Here is a 27,051-nt window from a genome sequence, read left to right on the forward strand (position 1 = left end):
AATTGACTGCAGGATTCTTGCATTAGCCTGCGTTAGTTTAAGCTAGGTGTGGCTAATAAACTAGCAGAGTGTAGAACTGAATTAAATACTAGTCATCCATGTCATATGATGGATGCTCCCACAGATTAGTTGTCCTGGCAGCTGGCTTATCTATTAATGAACACTGACAGTTAATATACATCCTGTAGAGCAGCATGCAGTTACTGGAGGGTTTGATATACCTGTCTCAAATGTGAGAACCTAAACAAACAACATGAGTAAATACGAGAACATTTGCCTTATTGATCTCAAAGTATCCCATTACAGACGTAAGCCATTGAAACAGTATTTTATTACATTTCACTACAGTATATCAATTTTAACAGATGCTCCAATTAAAACCTCTTTGGATCATTCCTTATGAATACAGCTGTAGTTAAGACCAAATCAAAAGCATTGTTTCATGATCTCTGACAGTGTCCAGAGATGATGAAAGATATGTCATGGTATCTATCTCCTGAAACCTTTTACTTCTTAGGCTACTTTTCCAGGTGAGAGACAGTCAGTGTGACATTAAAGATGGATTTTTTTTAATTGAGTATAAAAATTATTGGCAATGGAAAACATGTACAACTACAGTCAACTAAAAAATACTAACAAAAGCAACAAACGTGACATTTAAAGGCTGAACCGCTCATCAGTTTCCTGACAACCAAATTATTCACCAAATAAGTGTTTTAAGCTCAGTGTCGCACATTCCCATAAATACTGGAGGATGATGTTATGTCACACAGTCCGTCCAGCATGGTACAGTCAGATAAGCTTGGAGGGGAATGCATGTTTGTAGAGGTGTACAAATACGAGACGTGTGATCATCAAGGTGCATCCAGCTGTTCCAGTAAAGTTCTTCTCCTTTTCTCCAGCTCTCCTTCACTCAGCTCACTGCCTGACGTGTCCCAGCCGCCCTGAACACAACACACAGACTCAGTCATATACTGTGTAAACAAACTGTTTAGTCTGAAATCATTTACTTATTCACTACTCCCTTCTCAGTATGTAGTGGACTATTTTGCGAGCTCAACGTCAGTTGGTAGATTATCCATAATAAATGCTGACACGCATTTTTGTGATAAAAACATACTACTGAGTGTATTCTCCCAGATTAATAACAAGTACTCTGTGGTTTTGCGATGTGCTGCGCTGCTTACATTTAACACATCATTTCTGCGCCACAACTAAAGAATTCGTCTCCATACTTTAGTCATAAGGAAGAACAAACTATACTCCCATTGAAAATTTGTCCCAATAATGCTATGAAACAGCTTTTAGACCTCTGTGAAAATCCCATCCAAATTAAATTTTCTTATTTGTATGAAGCCCTGCTCTCTCATCTCGTCCATCTGCCATTTTTCCTTAGCCTATATAGGGTATAATAATTCTCAATATACATTCGCACAGCACTACAAAATGAACTCACTATGAAGTGGACTATATCAGTTGTAGTAAGTGATTCTGTACACAGCCACTGAGTTTCCAGATGACGACTTCTAAATGATAATTGTGGTTATAGTGGATAATAAATCCGCTTCAACTAAAGATTTCAATTGTCTTTTGGCTGACAGCGTAGTGAGACGTTTATGGCGACCAGAAAAATAATTTACATGGTAACTGTCACTACTTAAATTTCCATCAACTTCAACATCCTTGACAACAGCCATTAAAGCATAATTTTGCTTGATTAAAAAATGGAAATACAGTGGAAACCGTCTATAGCGATCACAATGACAGTGATCACCTGCTTATATGGATCAAAAAGTTTGGGAGAGAATCATTCCTTTTCAAATGCTGTTTAAATATCCTGCTTACAGTGCTTTGAAAAAAGTACAGGAATTCTCTCTCTCTCTCGCTCTCTTTTTTTTAAATCCATGATATTTGCCTCGCGGTAACCTGTCTGTTTCCAGCTGGCCACCTGAGGCTAGTGCTGCATGCTCACTGAAATACTGACGGGACAAAGAAAGTAATTTTCTCTTAATGAAATTGTCTTTCAAAGCTTATTACTGCTGGTCATGGTCAAAATGAATGCGCATGATGAATGCACCTACAATTGAAGTCGCCCTCAATATTGCCTGCTTATGTAATGCCCCAGTAATGAAACATCTATTGTTTTTAAAGAATCAGTATGATTCAGTAAAACAGCTAAGGTGCTTCATTACTTTATATTCTTTTTTAAATATACAAATGTCAATTAGATGCTCATCTGCAGTAGAAATAAAGAAAGATAAATGGTTATAATAATGACCCAGCCAGACGTGATCACTATAAGCGGTTTTCACTGTGTATATTTATGCAGTAATAAAGAAAACCAACCTCCTCTTTTGCAGCTTTTCTTTTCGGAGACTTCTGTTTAGAGTCAGAGCGAGATTTCCCCCGAGACTTGTCGTTCTCTTTATCTCTCTCTAAATCCTTTTCACGCTTTCCATCGCGCTCTCTTCCTTTCTTGTCAGCATCAGAGTCTGGCGATGCCTGGTTGGAATAATCATCATCAGTGCACATACAGACACGCACATTCACATTATACTGTATATACTCATAATAAATGGATTTTTCCTGTACACTCACAGACTTATGACGTCTCTTCTTTGCCTTCTTCTTGTGCTTCTTGGATTTTTTATAGCTTCTCTCTGGTTTCGGGCAGAAAATGTCAGTAAATGTCAACAGTGCAGCACTTCTGCACTTCCATATGATACCATACAGATCATATAAGCTCTGAAAGCCACTCACCTGACTCTCCACTAGACGAGCGTTCAGAAGGAGATTTGGACTGTGACCGCTTTTTCTTCTTGTGGTAATCTTCATCTTCAGACTCTGAGCCCTGTCAAAACATTTAAATGGAGTAATACAGAGATTAATAACGAGGTATTCTTGTCAATTATTAACTGCCTAAACTGTTTGCCCACAGCTCGTTGTCTTGTCTAGGCACAGTGGTGAGGATTACTAACCGATCGAGAGCGGGATCGTTTCCTGTGGTGCTTCTTGGACTTCTTTGAATGCTTCTTTGTCTTGGAGTGGTGATGTTGGCATTCATGCTGTTCAAGAAATACATGCAGTGTTAAACGCCATCATCTTTGTCATCAAGATTAATGAATTCATTCCCACTGTCCTGACAGACTGACCTCTAAGACATGCATGAAGTCTTTGAATATCCTTTTCCTCTCCGACTCCAGAGTCACGTCTTCAAAGGCAGACTCCTTTAAGAATCTCTCTCTGACCTGAAATCATCACAGAGTACAATAACATAACAATAAGAACAATCACAACATAAAATACAATACACAGTTTGTGCTAGGAAACCATAAGAATACTTTCTGCATTACGGACATACCCCCTCCCATGTGGTTTCTGGCTCCAGCGGTGGTGTGGCCTGCTTCAGCATGTTTTTAAAGGCTGCTTCCTTCCTTTTCATCTTCCTGGCCTCCTCCTTCTCTCGTTCTCTCTCTCTGGCTTCTGCTTTCTCCAGTAACTAAACAAAAAAGAGATTGTAAAATAAAATATAAATATATATAACAAATATAAACAATAAAAAAAACACACACGCAAAAAGGCTTTACCATAAGATAAAAGGTGGGTTGTTTTAAAGCATGAGGTCCAAGAACACAGATAAATTTTGCTCAAGAATCATTAATATGATTGCTTAACTATAATAACAATTTTAAATTCTTTAACCTTTACTACAATAAGTTATTTTAAATGTTTGATAAATGTTCTACTGCCAATATATTTGTTTACTAGTGTTTCTGTTCTTCTTAAAGGAATAGTTCTGATTTCTTCAAGTGGGGTTGTATGAAGTTTTTATCCAAAGTCAGTGTGTTACCTACAGCAGTCAGCGGTCGGCAAACTCCCAGTTTAGAGAAGCAGACACAACTACTGACACTGAAGCTAACCAATAAATTGCTGTCGACAATATAAGTTTAAGTGTACTCTATATTTAGAATATTTTCACTGCTTTGCTTTGCCATCAGACAGCCCTTTCCAACGGGGAGCTGAAGCTGTTTAATCATTTATGGTCTCTCCAAAGTCACCAGGCTCTTTAAAAATAAAACAGTGATTTTACCTCACAGAACACAGGAAGTTGCTGGTCTACCGCTGCCTCTATCAGTAAGTTTGTTTGTGTTATTGTGTGACTTTGGTGAATCCAAACTACCCCTTTAAAAGGTCAAAGTCAGACAACACAAACATACTACCTGATAATTTAAAGAGAGCATAGATATCATAACTACCTCTTGAAGGAACTACGTAGGATTTAAGAAAAGCGAGTGTGTAAACATGTATCTAGGAAAGGTGTCTTACACTGTTGAATGCCAGCTTGATGTTTCCTGCATCCAGTGTGGTGGCTCTCTTGTCTGAGCTGATGACTGATCCAAAGTCTTCAAAGCTGGTGTTGACTTCCACCAGGAAGCCTTTGTCCTGGCAGCACAAAGGAAGCACAGGATTGACAAGTTGCATGACACAACAACCCTCTTAAAAGGAAACACTGATAGGAGCAGATGTGAAGTGAACAGTTTGTTGCATGACAGATATAAGTAAGATTCTCAGCAGAGGTACAAGGAACTCACCTTAAGAATATCTTTGATGATCCTCTTTTCATCATGGTAGCGGGCTTTCAAGTCCTCCACATAGAATTTGAACAGATCTAGGGGAGTGGAACCTGCAGAAGAGACAAGGCAAAAGATGTAGACAATTTTTTATGCTGCAAAAAGCTATTAACTTACAGCGTCAAACAGTAGACCACTAGATTGCAAAAACAATGATGTAAAATTCAAAATGAACGGGGTAAAACAATATTTATGCATCAGTGAATTGCGGTGGTTCACACTGTATTTACTTCCTGAGCTGTGCTTGCTTTATTTCTGTGTTCATGTCGTGTGTTGTTGTCTGCACATCACATCCACGTGCTTCAGAGCATTCGGCTCATGTGGACGTGTGAAGCCACGTGTGCCGCAGCCGGCTGTCCTACCTGGCTGGCCCAGCATGTTGGCGAAGCGGATGTCTGAGCTCAGGGTCGGGTACATCTCCATCCAGGCAGACATGGAGTGAAGCTGACCGTGATCGTGGAGCTCATCCAGGAATTTCTGAGAGAAAACAACAAGACATGAATTCAGAGCAGCAACTGATATCCGCTGGTTATGCAAGTGGAACTGGTCGCTTCTGTGACTTGGAATTAGATTATTATTGAACAACAAAACTGAAAATACACAACAACTACTTTAAAAGATTGAAGCAACATTTACTCTGACAATGTGAGAAAAATAAAATGTAAATTTCAGACATGAAGCTGACACTTCTTTCCCTAACGTGGTGACTTGTAAGTGTTTTGAGATGCACATTTTTTACCTGGAAGGCCTCTCTGTTCTTGCGTTGTCGTCTCCTCTCCCTGAGAAGAGTCTTCTGTTTCTCCTCCTCCTCCTCCTTCTCCAGTGCCCGGATGTGCTCCTCAAAACAAATGAGGGCATCTTCTTTGTCCATATCTGTCAGCAGGTAACAACTACAGGTTAATATTTTTACAGATAATGACACATTATCTGTCGCAGGAACAGAAGAACATAATTGCAGGAAACCCAGGAAAATGGACTTGTTTTTTAGGTATAACTTCAGCTACAGTCAGAATACGTAGATCATATTTCAACACTCAATGCAATGAGGAGACACAGGTGTTAACTTGTGGGTTTCCAACCTTAAGGCAAAAGGCAAAATCACACCAGTTAAAATGACCATAACATACACCTCACATGCAGCTCAAACTTCACAGTGGCAGCGAGAAATCTGAAACACCAAGTTCATTACCTGTGATCTCATCTGCCTGCGGAGAACAGCCTCAGTGAAGTGGTATCTGAGAGTTTTTTACTGTACAAATAAACTGAATTTGTTAAATTGGTGTTTTCAAAGTCATTCTGTTAGGCTGAGATAGTTCTCATATTCTGTTCCTTACTGTTCTTCTTAAGTATTTCCACGCAAAGCTGGTAGCAGACATTGAGTTGTGATTGTGTTAGTCTAATTCAGATGGTAGAGCCTACAATAGATGAATCTAGTGGGCAAAAACGGAAGTTACCGTTGCGCTTTTGAGTACTGCATCCCTGTCCACTCTGAGAACTGCATCCACCCCGGAGGACGTAAAGCACATACATGTTTCTGTAGTGATGCATATGTTTTGTACACAGCAGCCTATTTGGTTTACGCTTTGAACCTAACTAGATTTACCAGGAAGTGTCCAGGATTAAACCCTGTTCATAACACTATCAACAGGGATATCTGAGAATACCATAAACACAGAAGTGAACCTATGATTTTTTTTCAAATAAAATGAAGTAGTAACTTTGTCTTCCCACTTTTACCATCTGTTTCAAACTAAAGTAGGTAGATAAAGACATGAATTTGTGTTCTCATACTCTGCAGCTCCTCGTCCTCTGCAAAGGTAGGGTTGTCTAGCAGATACTGCTGGGCCTCAGACCAGGTGGTGCGGTATGTGACGTTGGCCATGTTGTCCAAAATGTTCTTCAGAGCTTCCCAGTTCCTCTTTCTTAGCTGCTTGGCTTGCTCCTGGAAACATTTTGTAGAGCAGGAAACCAGGGTGTCAGTTGTGCTGTGTTTATTATGAAACTGGTGAATTTTTATGCACCTATTTGTGCTTTTTCTGCATCAATTTGATTTTGTTAAAATAAGAGCTCTCTGCTACTCCCATGTTTTCATCCCCCCTGAAATCTACACCTATGATTCTCTATCATTTTGATAAACCTGCAGTCTGAAAATCTCTTGACAGACTAAAACTCTGGGGGAGGTTTGGCTCCACAGTAGAACAAAGCCTTACCTTCTCTTTCTTAGCCAGGTAGAACAATACATCTTCATAGATCTCCAGCCTGTCTCTCTCTGGTACACAGCTCCACACCTCGAGCTCATTAAACATCTGCTCTGCTTTCCTGGTTTGCAAGTACAAACAGACACCAACACACAGACACAGACACTTGTTTAGGATATTCTCATCAACCCACATGAGGGCAGCATTTCACAGGCCAAATTTACTTCTAACACATTGATCTTTAGTGCTTAGTACAAGCTATCAGATGCAGTTGTGTGGACTTAATACAACACCCATTACATGTAAATAAAAACAGAAACTTCTTCAGAAGTACAGCCTATATTTCATGATGACTTAAAATATATAATATTTCCTTGATCAGTGTTCCAAACAGTCAGTGGAGTCTGAAGCCGTGGTTGACTGCAGTGGAATAAGGAGCTAAATTGAAGGAGACACACACAATGAGAAAGCCCCGCTATCCAGTCTAACTGCCTGTTGTGTGCCATCCCAGATTACAGCCCCAGTCACCACAACAACCCTGGTGCCAGAAGAACTCTGAAACTGGCTCGCTGTCAAGGTCACCAGTCGATCAGTCCATCCCCTCTGCCTGTCACGATGACTTTCACACAAATGCCAAACCAAAGAGTGCCAGTGAATGGGATCTCATGCAAGACCAAGGACCAAAACATTTTAATTGGTGTCTGCATAATTTCTGATGCACGACTACTTACTGCATGTTTATAAGAGAAAGAAACTGTGAACCAACTGAATTAGTATGTTGAGTAAAGAAAGATGTTATTTATTGTTGTTGTTGTTTCAGGCATCTCTGTGGCATTTATGTGTGAAATTCATTGAGAAAGAGGATAAAACACCAAGACTGTAATTTGCATTCACATCCGAAATGTCACATGTACCTTGGCCCCAAGATCAAGACCAACAAATTACAATGTTCCTCAAGTCCGCTCGCTCACTAAACTGTGACCAAGCAAATTAATGGAAACTGTGACAAGAGTCACCGCAGTTTAAAAGGAAGCCAATAGTGCTGTAACTGCAGCATGGCGTGCACAAAGCCATAGGTGACCTCTCACTGATCCCATCTGCATAATCATATTGACAATTCAGGGAAGCACGAATCAATACAGGGAAAAAAAAACTTTGTGAGATCACTGCAGTACTTACTTGTATCTGGTGGTAGATGTCATCTTATCGTGGTTCTCCAAGAACCTTTGAAAGGTCTCTTTGGACTCTTTGTATTTAATTCTGGCCTCCTCTTTTTCCTCCTTCTCTGTTTGGACTTTGTAGGCATTGAACGCCTGTTTCTTCTCACTCAATTTGGGAAGTGCACTTTGTTGACAATGAAAAGAGAGAATGTGAGGTCAGATTAGAGTCGCTATCACCTACTGTAAACAGGATGAACAGATACCAGAGGAAAAGTGTACCTGTAGCGAGGATCATTGATAATCATTTTCATAGCCTGCTCCCAAGAGGAGTTTGAGGACACACCCTGAAATACAGACAATAAATTTAAAAGTCATGATGGCCTGTACTCTTAAAGCAAGCAAGTTAAATCGACATCTGAAATTTTCAACACTTTCACATGACAGCTCAAGGTATATGTATTAACGAACACATTTTTTACCAACTTTTCTATATTTTCAGGTATTTCCATGACATTCACAATAGTTTTCCAGCATTTTCCTGTTTCTCTCCTGATGGGACAGCACATTTCTGTCCCCCCAAAAGGGCGTGGCCTTGATACTAGTGACATTTTAACAATCATGCAACACAACACTAGATTGTTATAGCAATCAGCAATACAAGGAATGTTAGACATATTTTGGGACTTCTATAAACATTTTTTATACAATAACTAAAACAATGTGTATTCATTCTGTTCCAAATCATGTCCAGGCCTGGAAAATAGTTATTCCAATTTCATAACTTCTCCAGGAATATAATGACTGTGGGAACCCTGATTGTTTTGTTTTCTTTGTTGGAAAAACAGCACAGGAGACAGGCACACAAGCAATGAGCTGTGCTGCTTTGTCTCCTGGAAGGCAACGCATTTTCTTAATTACTAATAGATGCCTGGTTAAGAGGTGTGGAGAGGCAATAATTCAAAGAAGTGCCACTAAAGGACTTATGTAAGCGCCCTTTCTGCCACTTGGCTCTCTCAGGGAGTGACTCCTTCATCCATTATAAACTGATTCCACCGCGTGCCTCCGTCTTGTAAGTTGTCACAGTTATTCTAGCTCACTGAGGCATGCCACTTTCTCTTACTGTCTTAATCCAAGCCGGCCTCGTGCCTTTGATCCAATAAAGCTAATCATAAAGACAGAGCCATTAAGATCTTGCAGGAAATTGCGAGCAATCTCAGAGGAGAGCTTTATGCGCAAAATTAAAAAGAGCCTAAATATAGCAGCATTCAAGGTGGGTGGCGCTCGGCCGCCTCGCGACACAACACATCCACAGCAACAGGAGGTGAAGCTTAACAACAAAGCTAAGACCTCCCAGGGGCTCATGAGGAGGGACAGGGATTAGATTCAGATCACAGTGCAAAGGGTGTGCTGGTAAACACATCAGTCATTAAGAGCGACTGTAAAATTAACCTTAAAAATAGACCATCTGTGTATGATGGTGTATCACTCCATCATTAAAACACTTGTTAGAATGGAATTATATACACTTGTGAGCAATTGTATGGTTAACAACAGACTGACCCGGAAGTTACCATTTCCCTGATTCCCTCGACAGAAAGCCAATTGGAATTACCCATTGGCTTTTGGATTGTTGCAGGAAATAAGCTCTGTGGCAAACAGAAGTTAATGATACTTACACGTTTTGTTCAGCAAGATAATGAACCCTACTAACATGATTATTGAGGCACAAATGCAATCACCAGAAGTAAAAAGCTAACGTTAGGCTATAAACAAACTACACCACAGCTGCATGACTTTAATGTCAAAACAAAAACGAGGCTGTAAAGCCAGGGTCCATATGATGACGTTCTTTAGTCTCATTTAGCAACTTGCTCGCCACAGGCTTTTTAAAGACACATAACAGCTTCAAAATTCATAAGGGAATATTTACTGATGTTATCAAGCAAAATGTGAAAGTCCCTTTAGCCTGTGTTAACCACAGGCCATAATTCAAACATCTAACAAAAAAGCCATTAAAAAAATTGACATCAAAACGAGGGAACAGAGTGCTAAAATGCTAACTCATTCCCACGTTTTAAGTATCATTCCTGCAACACTATATTAGTGGTTCACTCAGCTCTGAAAAGAAATAAAACAACAAAAACATAATCAATGGCAACCTACTGTCACCTTAGTGATTTTTTGCACTGCAAACTGAGCTCCATTTAAAGTAGTAGCACATGCAAAATGAAATCAAAAACAGTCCAAGCTACAGAAAAACACATTAATGTACACTAAACTATGTCAAGGGAAGCATGCTGATACAAGCTGAACTGTTTTTGTATTTAACCTGCTAAATGTCAAGTAATGTAAAGTGTGCACGACAGGCTGACGGGGGACAACAACCTTCGCACTCTCCTACGGTGTCTGTGGCCTCTAGTTCATCTACATGGTAACCCCATCTGACAGCCTGACTCACCTTCTCCTTCAGCAGCTCTTTGAACGCCTGCTTGGCCTCCTCTTTCGTGTTCCACTTGTAAGTTTTCTTCTGAAGTTCTGGCCGTTCCTCTTTTGTGACTTCAACACTGAGGGCAAAGGAAGATGTTAATGCATTAACTTGGCTGTGTTAGTATTTAAGATGATGTGATACATTTAATAAATTTATGAGACACAAAAATAGACCTCCACATTCATGAATGCATTAAGGTAAAAGGCTGCTGTGTACATAAACCCAGTGTCATTATGACTATGGTTCTGGCGTGATGTATATGGTGTGTGTCTGAGTACTGGAGACAGTACCCGTCTCTGTGTCAGACATAAATGTTTACCTGGCTGTGGCCTCTGTGGCGACTGCGCTCTCTAAGGAAGCCACAGGTGCTTCTACAGCCTTGACCTCAGCTGTGTGATGCACGGCCGCCTGAGACAGGTGTTCCTCTGAGACTGCTGTTGCAGTTTCTGCCTCCATTACGGTTGCCATAGTGGCTGTATTATCTGCTTGCACTGCAGGAGCTGCTGTGGTGCCAGGAGCCATCGCCTCTGCCGTTCTGAAATCAGACCACAACAGGTCAAACCACAGCACATGATGGGAAGAATACCATTACAATGTCGCTGGCTGGAATATGAAGGGTCACTACATGGAAATGAAAAGCTGTCATATTAATAATAAAAAAGTTTTTGATAATGGAGGAAGAAATAATATTATATAACCGTCGTATTTGTTGTTAATAATACATATTACAGCCGCAAAGAGTAACTGAAGGTAAACAGGAAGCTCTTACCCATTCTCCTCTGCTTTGATCATAGCTGGAATAGACAAAAGGAGATAGCTGTTAGAGTACTTGTTTTCATTTCAAAGCACACTGCGGATAAGAGAACAGCACAGAGATAGATGTACTGCAGGAGCCACAATGTGTTCCTGTATTTGTGTTTCCTGTGTTTGTACATCAATGATGCCCAAGCCCCCTCTAATGCGTGGCGTTATTCGTCAAACAAGCCAGCAGCCTGCCATTCATCACGCTGTCAAAGGCTTATCCATGGAGCACAGCATGGTTCGGCATGGAACATCACTGACTTTCTCACAGCAGGTTTGACATCATCAGACAGCGGCTCTTTACCTTCCAGATCCTCCAGCTCTTTGGGTTTGGTCCATCTGGACTCCTTCGTCTGAGAGTTGTAATAATAAGGCTTCCCTGTGTCCGACTTGTACTCCTTCCAAGGGCATTTAGACAGCATTTGCTAAAAGAGGGAAACAAAGAAAAGAAAGAAATTTGGTTGTAATAACTTCTGTGATGTTGGGAGATCCATATGAAATAATTATTTAAGTACTTTTATAACTATTTTGTTATTCATTTCATATTGAATTATATTTATGTTCCAGATATGTTCCAGTTAGATGTCCCTGTCAGTGGCTTGAATATTTGTTGGGGAGAAGGGGAAAGGAAAACATCCACGCTAATGACATTTAAAGCTCTATTTGCAGGGACTAGTTTTAAAAGGGACCTCGTATGATTTAGAAATTATCACAAAGTAACCAGTCTGCTTATCTCATTTACTCCGTTAAATAACAACGTTTAACTCCCTGATGAGTCCACCCCCACTCCAACCCAATTTTCTCTTTATTTTACTTAATTACTATCCTTTTATGTTGTTTTGTATCTTGGTTTGTTTCTTTTTCCCTTGTTATTTTTTTCTCTCTTGTGGCTCCTTGAGTTTGTGATTGTTAAAGTTACAGTAAAAGAAAAATATGGTGAAATGCTCACATATGTAAATGTTATACTTGTCCTGCTTTGACAAAACACACTGTACTAATATTATCATGGCCTCTTTGTTTGGGGAAACATGGTAGGTAATTTGTGGTGGAAGTCTAACATGAGAAATTACAGACAGGTGTGCGTGAGATTGAGATCACAGACGACCCTGCAAGTACTACAAATTACTTGAGATCCCCAAGTTATACTAGTCCCATGTGAAAAGGGGATAAGTTGTTTTCTCATCTGTTGCTGTTGTTCATTTTGGTTTGAAATTTCTGACTTCCTTGAAACATGCCAAGTTTTTGTATTTTTGATTGTCGTGGATTAGATGAATGCCTGTGAAACTGTATTTAGTATGAGAGACTTTTCATACATGCAAGTAGTGCCTTCAAAGACTGCAGATAAAAACCTTGCCTGAATCTGGCGTATTTCCAATTTAATGAATTTTGTGCACGACCCCTGATAAAAACTTGAAGTAAGTGGGGAATAAGTCACACTGAATTTTATGTGTAAAAGGTGTATGAATATTTAAGTGAGTGGAAAAAATGGTTCCTTGGGGGCCCTTTACGATGATGATACCTGTATTGTCAGATCAAGTCTGAAATGTTTATTTTTTCACAGCATCTCCATTTGCAATATAAAAAGGACAAATATTGAAAACAGGAAACAAAGACACATACATTTATCAACATTCAAGACACCTCAATGTGCATTGGATTGCAGATTAAGTTCCATATTTAAATTTGCCTGGTGCACAGTAAGTGCTTTAGTCTACCCTTTCTACAACATGGGACCCTGTATCTTCGATCTGATGGCAGCGTTTTACAAGTTTTTGTTAAACATGTTATGTACGTAATAAAGGTTTGTACCTCTGCAGGAGACTTGAGATCATCTGGTTTTTCCCATGTGGACTGCTTAGTCTCTGTATTATAAAAGTACGTCTTCCCATCCAGTGATTTGTGTTCTGTCCACACAGATTTCTGAGGCAGAAAAACACAACAAATAAATCAGCTGTTCCAGTGTTAACAACAACAACACCCCCCAAAAAAACACAAAGCAAGAAACCACTCTACTTCTACTCCATATAAAATGCTTTTAAGCTCCAAATCTGTCACATCTATCTTTCCATTTTCATTGTGCACAAACCTTTTTTGGCTGCTCCTCCTGTGGAGATCCATTTGTGGTGCTCTGCAGGGACAACAAAATGAAAGGTTGGCAGACTACGGATATTGAGGAGACAAAAGACTGAAGCTACTGCTGAGAACTCTAAATTGTCGAAATTGTAAACTTGCAATTACTGCATATAAAGACAAATTATGTCTTACAGCTGTTCCAGGTGCAGCAGCTGTGAGGACAAAGGCACAAATCAGTCAGATGCTTTACTTCTAATGAACACAAAATATGCAAGAGTATGATTTGTATGTTAAGTGACAAATTAAATGATCTTACCTGTGGAGTCGACACCGGGCTGTGAAAAAGACAAATTTTTAACAGTGGATTTTTTGCCCAAGACACACATACACACACAGGAATGATGGGAATACAGACTCATCAATCATAATAAACAGTAACTGACAAAGCTTTGCTAATTAGTGCAAAACTCCACACCCTCAAGATGCAAAAATATACTTGTGATGATAAAGTGGATGTCTTGTGATCTCTAAAGCCGCCTGGATGTTGTCACAATAAATATGTTAGATTGCTCATTTGCATAACTTGCTTACCCATCGGTATAAAAGAAAAATTAACAGAACATCAACAGTGAAGGGCTCATGTGTTTCATTACGTTTACAGTGATTCACGGCTGAACCAAAGCCAAAACAAAACAATAAGGGACATATTGCACGCAGGTGTTCATTTTAATTTTAATCAGCCCCTGTATTTAATGATGTTTTCAGCTGTTTCATTCAAATTTGTGGTTAAGAATATAATGATTTTTTTTAAATGGAGTGACATCAATTCATATCCAACAGTGTTACTTGGCAGTGCAAGTGATTCACTTGGCATTTCACAGATTGCAGTGTATTTTTAAGAGGTGTGAAGCAGAGCAATGATGGGAAAAGTAGCAAGGAGAGTTACCGGTCCCGTTGGTTGTACAGCCGCAGCTGGTATGCGAGGGGGCATCATCATCCCTGGCATCATAGGTGGCATCATGCCTGGCATCTAATAAAAGAAGCATCATGAAATATTCATCTGGCATATCCATACCACCCAGTGCAGGAAGAAGTATTAAGACACAGTGTGAGACAGGGTGTTGGTGTCTGTGAGGAGGGCTGCTTTGCAACTGGGGGAGAAGAAGGTGAGACTGAAACCGAGTCTGCTGCGCTGATTTAATGGTGTGATGCCACAGCTTGCGATCTGTGAAGCAGCAACCCACCAAACTACATCCCCTCACCACCTTTCTAGACTTGTGTTGATTGCACCTTCATCAAACACCCCCCCAGTGTCTCATCTATTTATATGTATGACAGGACCACATATGCTTGCTAAATGTGGCCCAATTTTGCTTTAAAAGATCTTTTTTTAAATAGAGTGTCACTACCTCAGGAGTATTCACTCAACCAATGGCAGAGGTTCAGGAAGATGAAAAAGTTAAATGGCATCTCTTTAGAGGGACATAAGTGCTTCATGGAACAGCAACAATTATCGCATAACACATTAGCTTCTGTGCAGCAGTGCTAAACAAAACAGGAAAGTCAATTTCTGCCCTGCTGTGACACTCTACCACTTGTCATGTCAACGTGTCATAGTTGGACATGTTTAAGGTTAGTGGAAAAGGTCATGGTTAGGGCTAGTACTGACCAATCACAGCACAGCAGCGTGGGAATTGCAAAGAAAAGCAGTGGGATTAATATTAACACATAACTGAGTTGAAGGAAAACTTCAGCTTATTACAAATTGGGTTTCATTTTTTTTATTTTTCAGACCACCAGCTCTGTTAGTTGTGGTAAAACTGTGCTCACCAAAGTCATTTCTGATATCTCAGAACAGCGAAATGTCACATATAGCTAAAAAAAAAAAAAAAAAAGTCTAATGTGGCAAAACACAAGCAGACAAATGATCACACAGATCTAGAAGAGCATACAAGTCAATGTTGCCAGATAAGCTGCCACCCAGGAGTGCACACATCTATATCAGGTGGTGCTATACCAGGGGTGTTTTGCATTTGCTTTTGGTTCTTTCCCAAATAAACTGCCTAATGTGGACATAATATCGTCTGACCACTTATGTGTCAAGCCCTGTGAGTCCTGTCTTTCCCATAGAACTAGATTCTATTCGTGGCTGTAGCTGACATAGTGGGGGGTGCACCGCATACACAAACATTCTGTTGCCGCCTTTACACAGGTTAGACCCAGTGCCTGACAGCAGGATGCGCGGTTTCCATGGGAACACAGACAGTTTCATCTTAAGTAGATTGGAAAAACAACAGACGCAGACGGGTCCGCTGTCAATGACTGCATCCATATATCCAATGTGACGCTCTACACTAAAGTGAGAATGCTGTTTTGCTATTTCGATATGAATTAACGAACGATTACATTTCACTTTCACGGTGCTTGCCGCCTCATCTCCTCAGGCTGCCTGGAGTATGCCCTGCTGCTCTGAGAGTGTGCCAGTAAAAATATAACTAACGACACTCTAAATTAACAAACCATCCAGTTTGCCAGAGTGCAGCTCCAAAAACAGAAAATCAATATGTTACAGGCGATGTTGATATTGTGGTGGGGTGCCACAAACAAATGAATGCGTGGGAAACCTTGGAGTCTCACCATTTTTTAGTAATGCAGCCAACATGAAATATCTCAGCATTAACTTTGGTAAGTACAATGTTATCACGGATAAAATCAATGACCAGAGAAACTGTAAAAAACCCAAGTTGTGGTGACATGCGGTATTCCTTGAAATATCTAACCTTTCCCCTCTGACACTTCACAATGCTTTAAGGCTACAAATGATGATCAGTGGAGTTGCTTAAAAACGTATTTCTTTTTTCAGTACCGTGGTTTGAAGAACATAAACCTAAATCACTGGGGAAATATTCTGAAACAGCACCAAGTGTCATTCTTTAAGTAATATCATCTTATAACATCACTCACCTAGCTTTTAATCTGCTTTGGGATGTGTAAAGCGGTAAGTCCTTGTTTGACTCAGATTCAAAGCAGAAGATATACTGCCGTGTGTGGAGGAGCAGAAACACAAGCTGTAAACCCTAAGAACTAACAAATCCAACAAAATAGAGACAAATGGCTCACCTGTCCCATTGGTGGTGCCCCCATTGGTGGCATTATACCAGGGGGAATTATACCAGGAGGCATAGGTGTCATGCTGGGCGGTCTCTGTCCCATGGGGGGCATTCCGATGGGAGGGAAATGAGGCGGTATTCCTGGTGGTCCCATCTAGACAAATGATTATGGAGAGAGAAGAGACGCATTAGACTACATTAAGCATTAATGAAAGCCTTTAATATTTACCACTCTCAGTTCAACCCTGTATGACGACTGGAAATAAGAGGTGAGAAGCTAATTGTCATAAACATATCTGTCACTGACTTACAAATGGGGGAGGTATCCCTGAGGGCGGTACGCCTGGATAAGGTGGCGCTTGGCTCGGGCCATTATTAGCGTCCGTCGAAGACTGTCATGAATGAGAAACACCACACAGAGTTAGTGAACTCGCAACAGTCAGTGGCATAACGCAATTAGTAGCGTGCTTAATTCAATAAAGCCACCATTGCTGTTTCTCCAAATATGTCCTTGAGTTTTTAAAATGTGATTTAGATTTTCTTTCTACTATATTACCGTTAATACTGCAGTTAAAATAGAAATTAGGTTATATATTTACATGCACAACCTAAATCCCATGACTATTTGTTTATAAAAAGAGAGTATAAGGCAATTCAACAGCACCACAAACTACAGCCTCCAAAATCACCATTAGGTGAAATCAATACCTCTTTAAAGCTGTTTGAACAAAAACTCAACATTATAACCTTCATGATTATTTAATTTAGGGCTGTTTTATTAGCCTGCATTTGTTTTAACTTGGAAGTATATTGGCTATAAAAGACTTGCAGGAGCACAAAATAAATTCTAAGCACTACTCAGTCTGCAAGGCAACATTTGTGAGCACACAGGCAAGGAAGCATAAGAGCAGAATCAGATTTCAGCGCACAATCCTGATTATGCATGCACTCATTTCTGAGTCCACTCTCTCTTTTCACCAGCTGTTTTTGGCAGCTTCTAAACACCTGAGATCGCAAAGTGTCTATTGCTGGCTATTTTTGATTCGCAAGCAGCAGCAGGACACATCCATATCTAGATGTAAGGGTCACACCTTTTTGAAAGTCCACATAAGGAAAAAAAGGCAGCTTCTGAATACACTGTTCCTCTGTAAGGAGTGATAGGAAACCATATTTAAGCAATATCACATGAGAGGGAGTGATGTTGTACTGTGATATCGTGACGATATCATAGTACAACATCACAAGCTCGAGTGTGATATTGCTTTTATACAACAGTTCAAATGTTAAATAAGCAAGGCTGATTAAGAAATGTTGAAAAATGAGGACAAAATAGATAATTTAAGCATTTTATTTGTCTTCCGCCAACAAAAATAGTTCCCTCAGAAGTCCGCTGTCACCGTTGCTATGTAACGCAGACATGGTGCGCCAGGCACTTACTCTTTATACACATTTATCTGCACGTTTCCATTAATTGTGCAGCTGGTGAAATAAGTCTCTGGTGACTGCATGGTGGTCTGTCGCTTCACAGGCACAGCCGACTCTGCCTTCTGATCTGACAGTATGTTGCTTTTCTCCAAGTCATTGAGCTCCGCTGATGAAACACTGACAAACCTGGATGTGTGCTCAGATGGATTCAGCTTCTCCTCTCCCTCATCTTCCTCTGATGACCATTCATAGTTCAATTCAAAACTTATTTTAGGAAATAAATCCATATTTTTGGCTGTTGTAGCCTACAATGCAACTGCTGACCTAACTGACACTAACCGTCAGTTTTGATTTGATTGTTGATTGCAATCAGCTGTGAGGCGGAGTGATACATACACAGTGAAAGAACCGTGATGTTGTACTCCAATATTGTCACGGTTTTACTGTCTCTCGACCAATCAGATTGCAGGGCCGGAACTAACTGTTGTATAAGACTGCTTAAGACATACCATTTACATATTCATGCATATATGCCTTATTGTTAAACCTACAATTTCATTTTTTGTGGACATGAGATTGCATTATAGACTGATGTTAAGTAAATTTCTGTCAGTCCAATAACTTTTGCCTAGCTCAGTGGTTCTCAACCTTTTCCATGTCAAGGGCCCCAAAATGTATACACTTTTGGTCACAGACTTTCATTTGATAAGATTTTTCTTCAGGGCCCCCTATCTGATAAGATTTTGGTTTTAGATATGATTAAGACCAGAATTCTATAAATTTCAACAACAGATGAGGAGATAACTGGAGGGAGTGACATCAATGATCGGAGTAGTCACTCTGATGACTCTTACTCAGACTGGGCTCCATTCTGTAGTAAATTAAAGCGTGAAAATAAACTATGCCTCATTTGTCTTGAGACATCCTGGAACTCTTCTGACGAGGCTTCCTCAGTCTGAGGAGGAGCTGTAGGCTTGAAACGTTTCACTGCATAAAAATCCCTCTAAACAAGAGTTGCTTGGTGTGCAGACTTAATTGCTTTCTACTTTAACCTCCTGGAACACCCTGGACATCTGGGGGTCCCCAGACCACTGGTTGAGAACCACTGGCCTAGCTCATTCATAGCAGTATGTCAAAATACTCATAAGTGGTAAATCTGTATCAACATTCACAAGCATTGAGGCAGCCAGTAATCATCAGGATCTGTTTTATGGACTTGTGTTCACCAATACAAGAATAATTAGCCAAGGGTGGGTTCATGAGGGTATTGGGATAGCGCAACAAAAGGACAATGTCTACACTGAGTCCAAAATAGTATCCAAAGCACCTATGCTGAGAAGTTGGGGAGGCAGTGGGAAGGCACGGAAACACCAACAGTACACTTATCACTTCGGGAAAACATCCAGCAGGTCATTGTGACTACTCAGTGTCATGATAAAGGGACAGAGAAGTATAGTAAGATGCAGAAAACATAAAAGAAAGCCAGGTGAGGATGACACAGTTACAAAAAACATGGCAAGTGGAAGCTGGTGTAAAAAAGATAAAATGACTTTGGAGGGAAGGAAATGGCTCTGTGGTTTAGCTATTGGACTTATTAGTAAGTATTAAGTAAGTATACCACATCCAGTAAGAGGCTGTAATGTGACATTGAGGATGCAAACTGCAGTGAAATTTTAAAGAAGAAGAGATTTGCGTTGCGGGTATTCAGACCACTGACTGCATATTCTAATAAAGATTAAGGCTGCCAAAAGTTAGCATGGGCAACTTTAATCATTATGAGTGTGACAGCCTCTATTGGTGGCAAAATGTAGCTACACAATTCCTCTTGCATATTATTGATGAAGTCCATAATAATGTCCTTGCTTGTGCACAAATTTGATCCTGCTTTAACAAATCATGTGCTCTCCCAAAATTTACTTGCAGACTAAGCGCTCGAATTTGTTTTCAGCTATGTCACATATTTTGTTGTTAATATACTCCCATAAGCCAAGACACAAACTGACATGCTCAACAACTGGTTACATATAACCAAAGACTATATCTTTTCTTTTATAAAAGCACCTTTATTATCGTAACTTCTGCGTATGAGTCTGTCTGACCTAGCCCGATCATTTGTGAAGAGGTCTTGTCGAAATGTTGCACTAGTATTATTTAAGTTCGTACTTCTACGGACTCCACTAATTGTACGTTTTAATTTAGGCTTATGGGACTTCATATTAAGGGATATAAGGTTATTTGTAAATGACAAAGCAACGTTACCACAGCCATGAGTGAATGAAATTACTAAATTACCGCTATATTAGCGTTGTTAACTTATCTGACAGGTTATCTATCAGCAAATTTACTAGTTTGATTTATCTCTGTCCATTTAACCTGACGATAGGTCTAATTGATAGCAAGCACACGTATTATCAAAAAACCTGTACATCTGAGTAATGCTAACATGCTAGGTAACTAACGTTTACTTCAATGTAAAATGCTATTAGCGATGAATGAGGACGGACTCTGTCTAAACCCTGGTGAAGAATAACCATTTACTATCCCGAGAGTTTAGCTAGTTAGCTAACTACTCAGCTAGCTAAACAAACCTTTTGTTGGTTTTAGGATTACATTTAAGACTACCGTTAAACGTATATACTTCTATTGTGTATAACTAAAACTAACGGCACGTTAGTGTTCTCTACCTTCATTTTACAATAAGCATCAGTTCCAGGATATAGTCTGTTCCCTGATGATATATGTGTGCCGCTTTCTTAGCTTGGCGCTAGCACGTCATGCTAACCTGTGATGTTATAGGACTTGCGACACTGTTATAGCATCATGGAGACAAAGACCCGGTCATTAACCAAACAACAAGTACGTACACATACACTTTTCACATTTACTTGTTTTAACTTTACTGTTAAAATTCTATTATTTTGAATGGTTGTACTCACCATGTTGACGAGAGGGTATGAACCTCCAAGTAACTTGAGGACCTCTCAACAACGAGGAATACGATTGGTTCAGCTCCCTCCGCGTGCACAGAGGTCAAAGGTAAAGATTCTGTGGCGTCATACTGCGTCAGTAATGTGCAGAAATGCGCAATGAGTGACACAGTGGTGATGTTGGGATCCTATAACTGTATGTGTTACAGAAAAATACAACCTGCACCAACAATATGCAACAGCTGAGTCACCTCCACAAGAAAGAAGAAGACCGTGAGATGCAAAAAGTCAGTAAGTGGACCTTTAGTTAAGTATTTATTTGCAAACTTAACAATTTATTCTTTCAATGAAAGAAAGAGGAACAAATTACAAAGTGATTAAACACCACAGGTGGAAGAAGTGCTCATATTTTTTATTAAAGTAAAAGTAGAATAGCCACAGTGAAAATAGGGGAGGCTGGGGACAGTTGCAACAGCTTTTATTTGTCCAATTAGAAACATACACTCATTGGCCACTTTATTAGGAACACCTTGCTAGTACTGGGTTGGACCCCTTTTGCCTTCAGAATTGCCTTAATTCTTCGTGGCATAGATTCAACAAGGTGCTGGAAACATTCCTCAGAGATTTTGGTCCATATTGACATGATAGCATCACACAGTTGCTGCTGATTTGTTGCTGCACATCCATGATGTGAATCTCCCGTTCCACCACATCCCAAAGGTGCTCTATTGGATTGAGATCTGGTGACTGTGGAGGCCATTGGAGTACAGTGAACTCATCGTCATGTTCAAGAAACCAGTTTGAGATGATTTGAGCTTTGTGACATGGTGTGTTATCCTGCTGGAAGTAGCCATCAGAAGATGGGTACACTGTGGTCATAAAGGGATGGACACGGTCAGCAACAATACTCAGGTAGGCTGTGGTGTTTAAACCATGCTCAGTTGGTACTAAGGGGCCCAAAGTGTGCCAAAAAAATCCCCCGCACCATTACACCACCACCACCAGCCTGAACCCTTGATACAAGGCAGGATGGATCCATGCTTTCATGTTATTTACACCAAATTCTGACCCTACAGAGTTGAGATTCATCTGACCAAGCAACGTTTTTCACAATCTCCTATTGTCCAATTTTGGTGAGCCAGTGTGAATTGTAGCTTCAGTCTCCTGTTGTTAGCTGGCAGGAGTAGCACCCGCTGTGGTCTTCTGCTGCTGTAGCCCATCTGCATCAAGGTCCGATGCGTTGTTTGTTCAGAGATGGTCTTCTGCATAACTCAGTTGTACTGAGTGGTTATTTGAGTTACTGTTGCCTTTCTATCATCTTGAACCAGTCTAGCCATTCTCCTCTGACCTCTGGCATCAACAAGGCATTTTCACCCAGAGAACTGCCGCTTACTGGATATTTTCTCTTTTTTGGACCATCCTCTGTGAACCCTAGAGATGGTTGTGTGTGACAATAGTTACAGGGCTACATTTTATAGACAAATAGTAAAAAAAAAAAAAAAAGAAAGAAAACAAAAGCAATTAACACCAAAAAACAAGTCAACAAACAAACATACAGTTTCTTTACAGGTCAAATTCAGGCTATCCAGTTGATAGCCTACTATACAAATAAAGGAACACTCACAAATAGTCCTATATATTGAATTGGCAATACAATAAGGCAATGTACTGTATATATAGGAATGTCGCTATGTGCATACTATGTTAGCTCAGTGTGGTAGGATTATATACAGCTTGGGCAGACTATTATTACTTTCCTGTCAAAGCAGTTAACTTACAGTCACTGAAAGGGATCTATTGTTTAAAATAGGTAAATACAAGGACATATGGGGTGCTGTAGAACAGGTGCCTTATATTAAGAGGCTATGTTCTTGCTGCAGTGGCTAAAGGTTGGATTCTAACCTTTGCTGCATGTCATCCCCTGTCTCTTCCCCTTTCATGCTAACACAGTCCTATCAAATAAAGGCTAAAAAGCCCCACAAAAATCTAATCTAAAATACAAGGACATAAATAATTAGGTAACTGCATTAAAGGGTATTTCTGAAATGTCATCATGACCTCAATTATATCCTGTGTTAGATAATCCGATTCTTTACAATCCTCACCCACACTACATGTTCATAATACAGAATTCTTGGCCAAAGATTTTATTCTTTATTCTTTTACAATGACTGATTTTCTCCCCTGTTATTTTAGATGTTATAACAGGTGTCCATTTCAGGAGCTGGAGTAGCTGTTGTTCAGACACAGCAAAATTACCTTGGTGTATTGGGGATCATTTGGAGAAGTGGCTGTGATTTTCCAATTATTGGCTTCTGTGAGAGAGTTCTCCTGGCAGTGTGTCGCTGGAATGATTCCCAATGACAGTGGGAAATTAGAAAGTGGTCAGGACGGGCCACACACATTTCTTACCTCTTTAAGTGCTGTTCACACGGTCTTTATTCTGTCATTGTCTCTCCTGTTCATGCAGGCTGGTCATATGTTTTTCACACAAAACAAGGTTAAGCAGTAGCTCACCCATTATGAGGGTTATTCAAACAGAAAATTAGCTTGATGGCCTAATGAACACATTGATTTTCAGTAGAGATGCCATGTGCACATTTTGACTGACCAGGGTGTGAAAAAAGAATGTTACAATGTATGTGATGTGCAGCAAATCTATATGCTGCTCAGTGCTGCTATTTGCTGTGGAGCTGTCCCTGGGATTTAGTGGTATTGGAGTGTGAAGCATGCAACAAAGAGAAAACAGATGAGCCCACACTCGAGGTAGCCTGCAATAAACTCTGATGTATTTACTGACAAGTGCAGGAGAATCCCCTATCCATTCTCTTAACAAGCCAAAAAGACAACAAGGCGACAGTGAGGGGCAGTGATGGATCGAGCATCAACCTAATGATGGGAGTCAGTCAACCACAGAGCATTGCTTCTTCAGAGAAACAAACAGACATAAAACAAGCCATGAATCAACACCGCTGCATAGCAGCAAATGTTTTTGGTTGTGCTGAATGATTAAGAAGAAGGATTATTTTAAAACAGTGTTAAACTTAGGCCTATCCTCAACAAAAAGCTAAAATAGTATCAGAGGTTAGACTTCTCCTCAACCTGGTGTTCTCAACGAGAATTATATGTAAATTCAATTAAAGAAAAAATCCACCTAAGGGACTGTTCTTCATTTATCAGAGGAGGGAGATGGCTGGGGTGTGATTTCATTTTTTGTTTGTTTGGTTTTTGTTTGTTATCTTCACCCTCCTGGAGCTACAAACATTTTTTTTCTTGAGCCTCCCTTAATGACTGGTATGAGAGGGAGCCAATGCAATGAGCAAACAGCACAGTAGGAATTATCATCAAAACAACTTCTTCAGCAGAATGCAATCCTTAAAAATTGCATCATCACACAAGCTGTGTGTGCACCAAAGCAGAATATGAGTGCATGACAGCCACCTGTCCTACCACACAAAACCAACAGAATTAAACAAGCCTACACATCACACGCATGTCAACACACACCCCAGCGGGCAAGCAGCTAGCAATAGCAACATAACGACTGACCAAATAAAGCATTACATACATAATGGTGGCAGAAGCGGCCAGCAGTAATTTATACAATGGCCGTTATTAGATTGAATAAATGTACCCATTGATGATCAAAATGTAAAAGTCAAAAATGAAATCCTGAAGTTGAAAAATGTATGCAGGAGAGCAGAATGTAATGTTTTTACAGCAATTAGTTTGTGCAAACGGTGTCTTTTTGGTGACATTTTAAATATAACAAATATAATTTGATTTAACTATTTTGTTGCACATGATATGTGCAAGGACCATTTGGAATTTGAAAATCTGATTATAAATTCTGTTTTCACAGTTTCTGGCAGTGATAAATAGTGAAATTTTGGTGATTTTTATAAAAAAGAAAACATGCCTTTTAACCCCACTTGCAGGCTGTTGGCTTCTGAGGGTATGTAGAAAATAGATACAAAATACAACTATTTGCAGTTGAATGTTCGTTCCCTTAGCCAAACCAAGAAGCAACTTCCTCCCCAGGGCTTAAAAAATAGTGCATCCCCCGTTTTGCACCACCCTCTGCCCTCTTATAAATAATGACTAGCTCCTAAACTAGTTAAAACACTAATTCTTGATGGCAGAGAAATAATATTTATCTGTAAATAAATAAATCGTTACTATAGTAAAAATCTTATTATTTGTATTATATGTAAATTTAATGTGAAAATAATGATATCAAAAATTACATTAACTCCTTGTTTAAAAAAAAAGTATAATTTCATAAATATTTACAATTTGATCTCAACAAAACAAATTTTACAAAAAGAATTTAGTAGATTTTTCTAATATATAGTTAGAATTATGTATCCAACTGGAATTAATTAGAAAAACATTTAGAATTCTTGGTATTTGAAATTATATCCCTGATATTTAACTCCTTACAAGTAAATATGTGATATAAAAGACAGAACTGAAGAAATTTTAAATTGTCTGTTATGGTGCTGCCCTGGTGTTCTTCAGCAACACACAATGCCCTGCCCTACCAGCAGGGGTGCTGTCATGCAGCTGACAACATGTCCAGACTTCACTGTAGAATAGGCCCAAAGAGGATTTTCCCAAGAGGAATCAATTAAAGATCTTTTACACAAATCAAATATCGCTCTGACCTAAGTCTCTGGATTCATATTTTTATTGATCTACTTTTTTTTGTATGATGATTAATGTTGATTAGATGCTTAAACCATTTCTCAGCTGTTTCCACACACTGCAGATATATGCCCAGTATATTTAAATGCTTTAGTGTTCTATTTATACATCCTAACATAGTTTGCCTGTGCCTCATTGTTGTGTGTGTGTGTGTGTGTGTGTGTGTGTGTGTGTGTGTGTGTGTGTGTGTGTGTGTGTGTGTGCGTGCGTGAGATTGATTCACAATATATGAGGTAGTCAATGTTTGCCTGCAACCATTTTACCCAGTGAGCTTTGAGTCCAGCATGCTGCTGACCTGCCTTACAGGCACTCTTCTCTCATCCAACAATTGGCTTCCTGTCAGCAACGGTCACATTAACTATTAACAACAAACAGTATTACATTCAGGGCATGCCTCTGAATTCCTCCTTTAAAAATAAAGGCGCCAGAACTGATCTGAATTAGGTCATATGAGTCCATTTAACAGCTTTTCCCAAACAAAGGTTTGTGTGAGAAAACTGTTAGGAGGAAACAGTTCTCTTTTCATGATTCATAATTTTTTCTTTCATGTGGTGGAGATTTGCGTATTAACATCTCTTTTCTTCACCACCTTAAAGGAACAGTTCACCCCAAAATAAAAAAATATCTATTTTACTCTTATCTGTTGTGCTGTTTGTCAGTCTAGATTGTTTTAGTGTGAGTTGCTGAGTGTTGATGATATCAGCTGTACAAATGTCTGCCTTCTCTTCATTCTAATGGGACTAAATGGCACTCGGCTTGGTGCTCAGTCACTTAGGTTTTATATTTGTAAAACTTTCCTCAGGCTAAAACAAGGGTATTAAAAATACATGTTGTCATCATAATGTAAAGTCTATGAGCCGAGCGGGTGGATGGGGCCAGTGGGAGAAACACTACTGTGCATTTTCAGTCGGCTACATACTGTGGAAGTAAACCCGGATGCTAGAAACTTTTGGCATATGTGCCAGGCAAGCAACTCTATTTGAATAAATAGCCACCATCTTGGCATCCAGTATCTAGATATTATTGTAAATCTATGGGAAAAATATGTATTGAGCCCTTTGAGCCACAGTTAGATGGTTAATATGTTCATTGATTTAGGAGCTAATTTAATGTAAATAAGAGCTAAGTGTTGTATATCTTTAAAGTTACGGACTTTCCACCTCTATGTTTTTTTTTGTTGCTTGAGGGGAACATGTTTTGTCTGAAAGCATATTTATCCTCTGGGTGATTATTGACCACTGTGCCACATGATCAATGAAAGCATGACCTCTGACGCAAAAAAAAAAAAAAAAAAATCAAACATTATCCCTTTACATGCTACATGCCGTCTGGTTTATCTGTGCCTTTACATGGCACTGGCTTCTATCAAACCCTGGGATCACAAATGTGAACCTCGGCTACGCTGAGCTCTGCACAGCAATTTCGTATCAGCGGTAGAGAAACTATTTTTGGTAAGATTCGTCTCTGGGTTATAATTATCACACATGAACACACAAAGCTTTTGATTGCCGAGCACTTGCTATTCACGGTT

At 39.6% G+C, this 27,051-nt stretch overlaps 1 protein-coding gene across 3 annotated transcripts; it reads right to left on the bottom strand.

Annotated features, from left to right (window-relative positions):
* Positions 1-312: 312 nt before the first annotated feature.
* Positions 313-20,922, bottom strand: prpf40a (PRP40 pre-mRNA processing factor 40 homolog A). 3 transcript variants are annotated; one of them, XM_049593564.1, is made up of 27 exons: positions 20,823-20,922; positions 16,773-16,853; positions 16,472-16,615; positions 14,298-14,381; positions 13,668-13,686; positions 13,544-13,563; positions 13,365-13,406; positions 13,088-13,198; positions 11,583-11,703; positions 11,247-11,271; positions 10,797-11,012; positions 10,448-10,553; positions 8,269-8,333; positions 8,009-8,173; positions 6,842-6,950; positions 6,423-6,573; positions 5,371-5,504; positions 4,994-5,108; positions 4,593-4,684; positions 4,327-4,443; positions 3,362-3,499; positions 3,153-3,248; positions 2,979-3,065; positions 2,761-2,851; positions 2,599-2,660; positions 2,347-2,502; positions 313-944 (listed from the first exon to the last, which is right to left on the bottom strand). In XM_049593564.1, the coding sequence occupies exons 1-27, from the start codon at positions 20,823-20,825 to the stop codon at positions 855-857; spliced, it is 2,640 nt and encodes an 879-aa protein (XP_049449521.1). In that variant the 5' UTR covers positions 20,826-20,922; the 3' UTR covers positions 313-854. The 3 variants fall into 3 exon arrangements, with proteins under 3 accessions (XP_049449521.1, XP_049449522.1, XP_049449523.1); XM_049593565.1 differs by lacking the exon at positions 16,773-16,853 and having other exon boundaries at positions 20,823-20,859; XM_049593566.1 differs by lacking the exons at positions 16,472-16,615; positions 16,773-16,853; positions 20,823-20,922 and having other exon boundaries at positions 13,088-13,200; positions 13,366-13,406; positions 14,298-14,383.
* Between the last annotated feature and the right edge of the window lie 6,129 nt (positions 20,923-27,051).

This window comes from Epinephelus fuscoguttatus, linkage group LG13 (assembly GCF_011397635.1).
Source record: "Epinephelus fuscoguttatus linkage group LG13, E.fuscoguttatus.final_Chr_v1".
Lineage (NCBI taxonomy): Eukaryota > Metazoa > Chordata > Actinopteri > Perciformes > Serranidae > Epinephelus > Epinephelus fuscoguttatus.

Bases quoted from the DNA above. Each gene is read 5' to 3' on its own strand.
- prpf40a (XM_049593564.1), bottom strand. The intron at 4,444-4,592 runs GTGAGTTCCTTG...TTGTGCTGCCAG, and splicing joins TCATCAAAGATATTCTTAAG to GACAAAGGCTTCCTGGTGGA. The intron at 3,500-4,326 runs GTAAGACACCTT...TTTTTTGTTTAG, and splicing joins TCAAGCTGGCATTCAACAGT to TTACTGGAGAAAGCAGAAGC.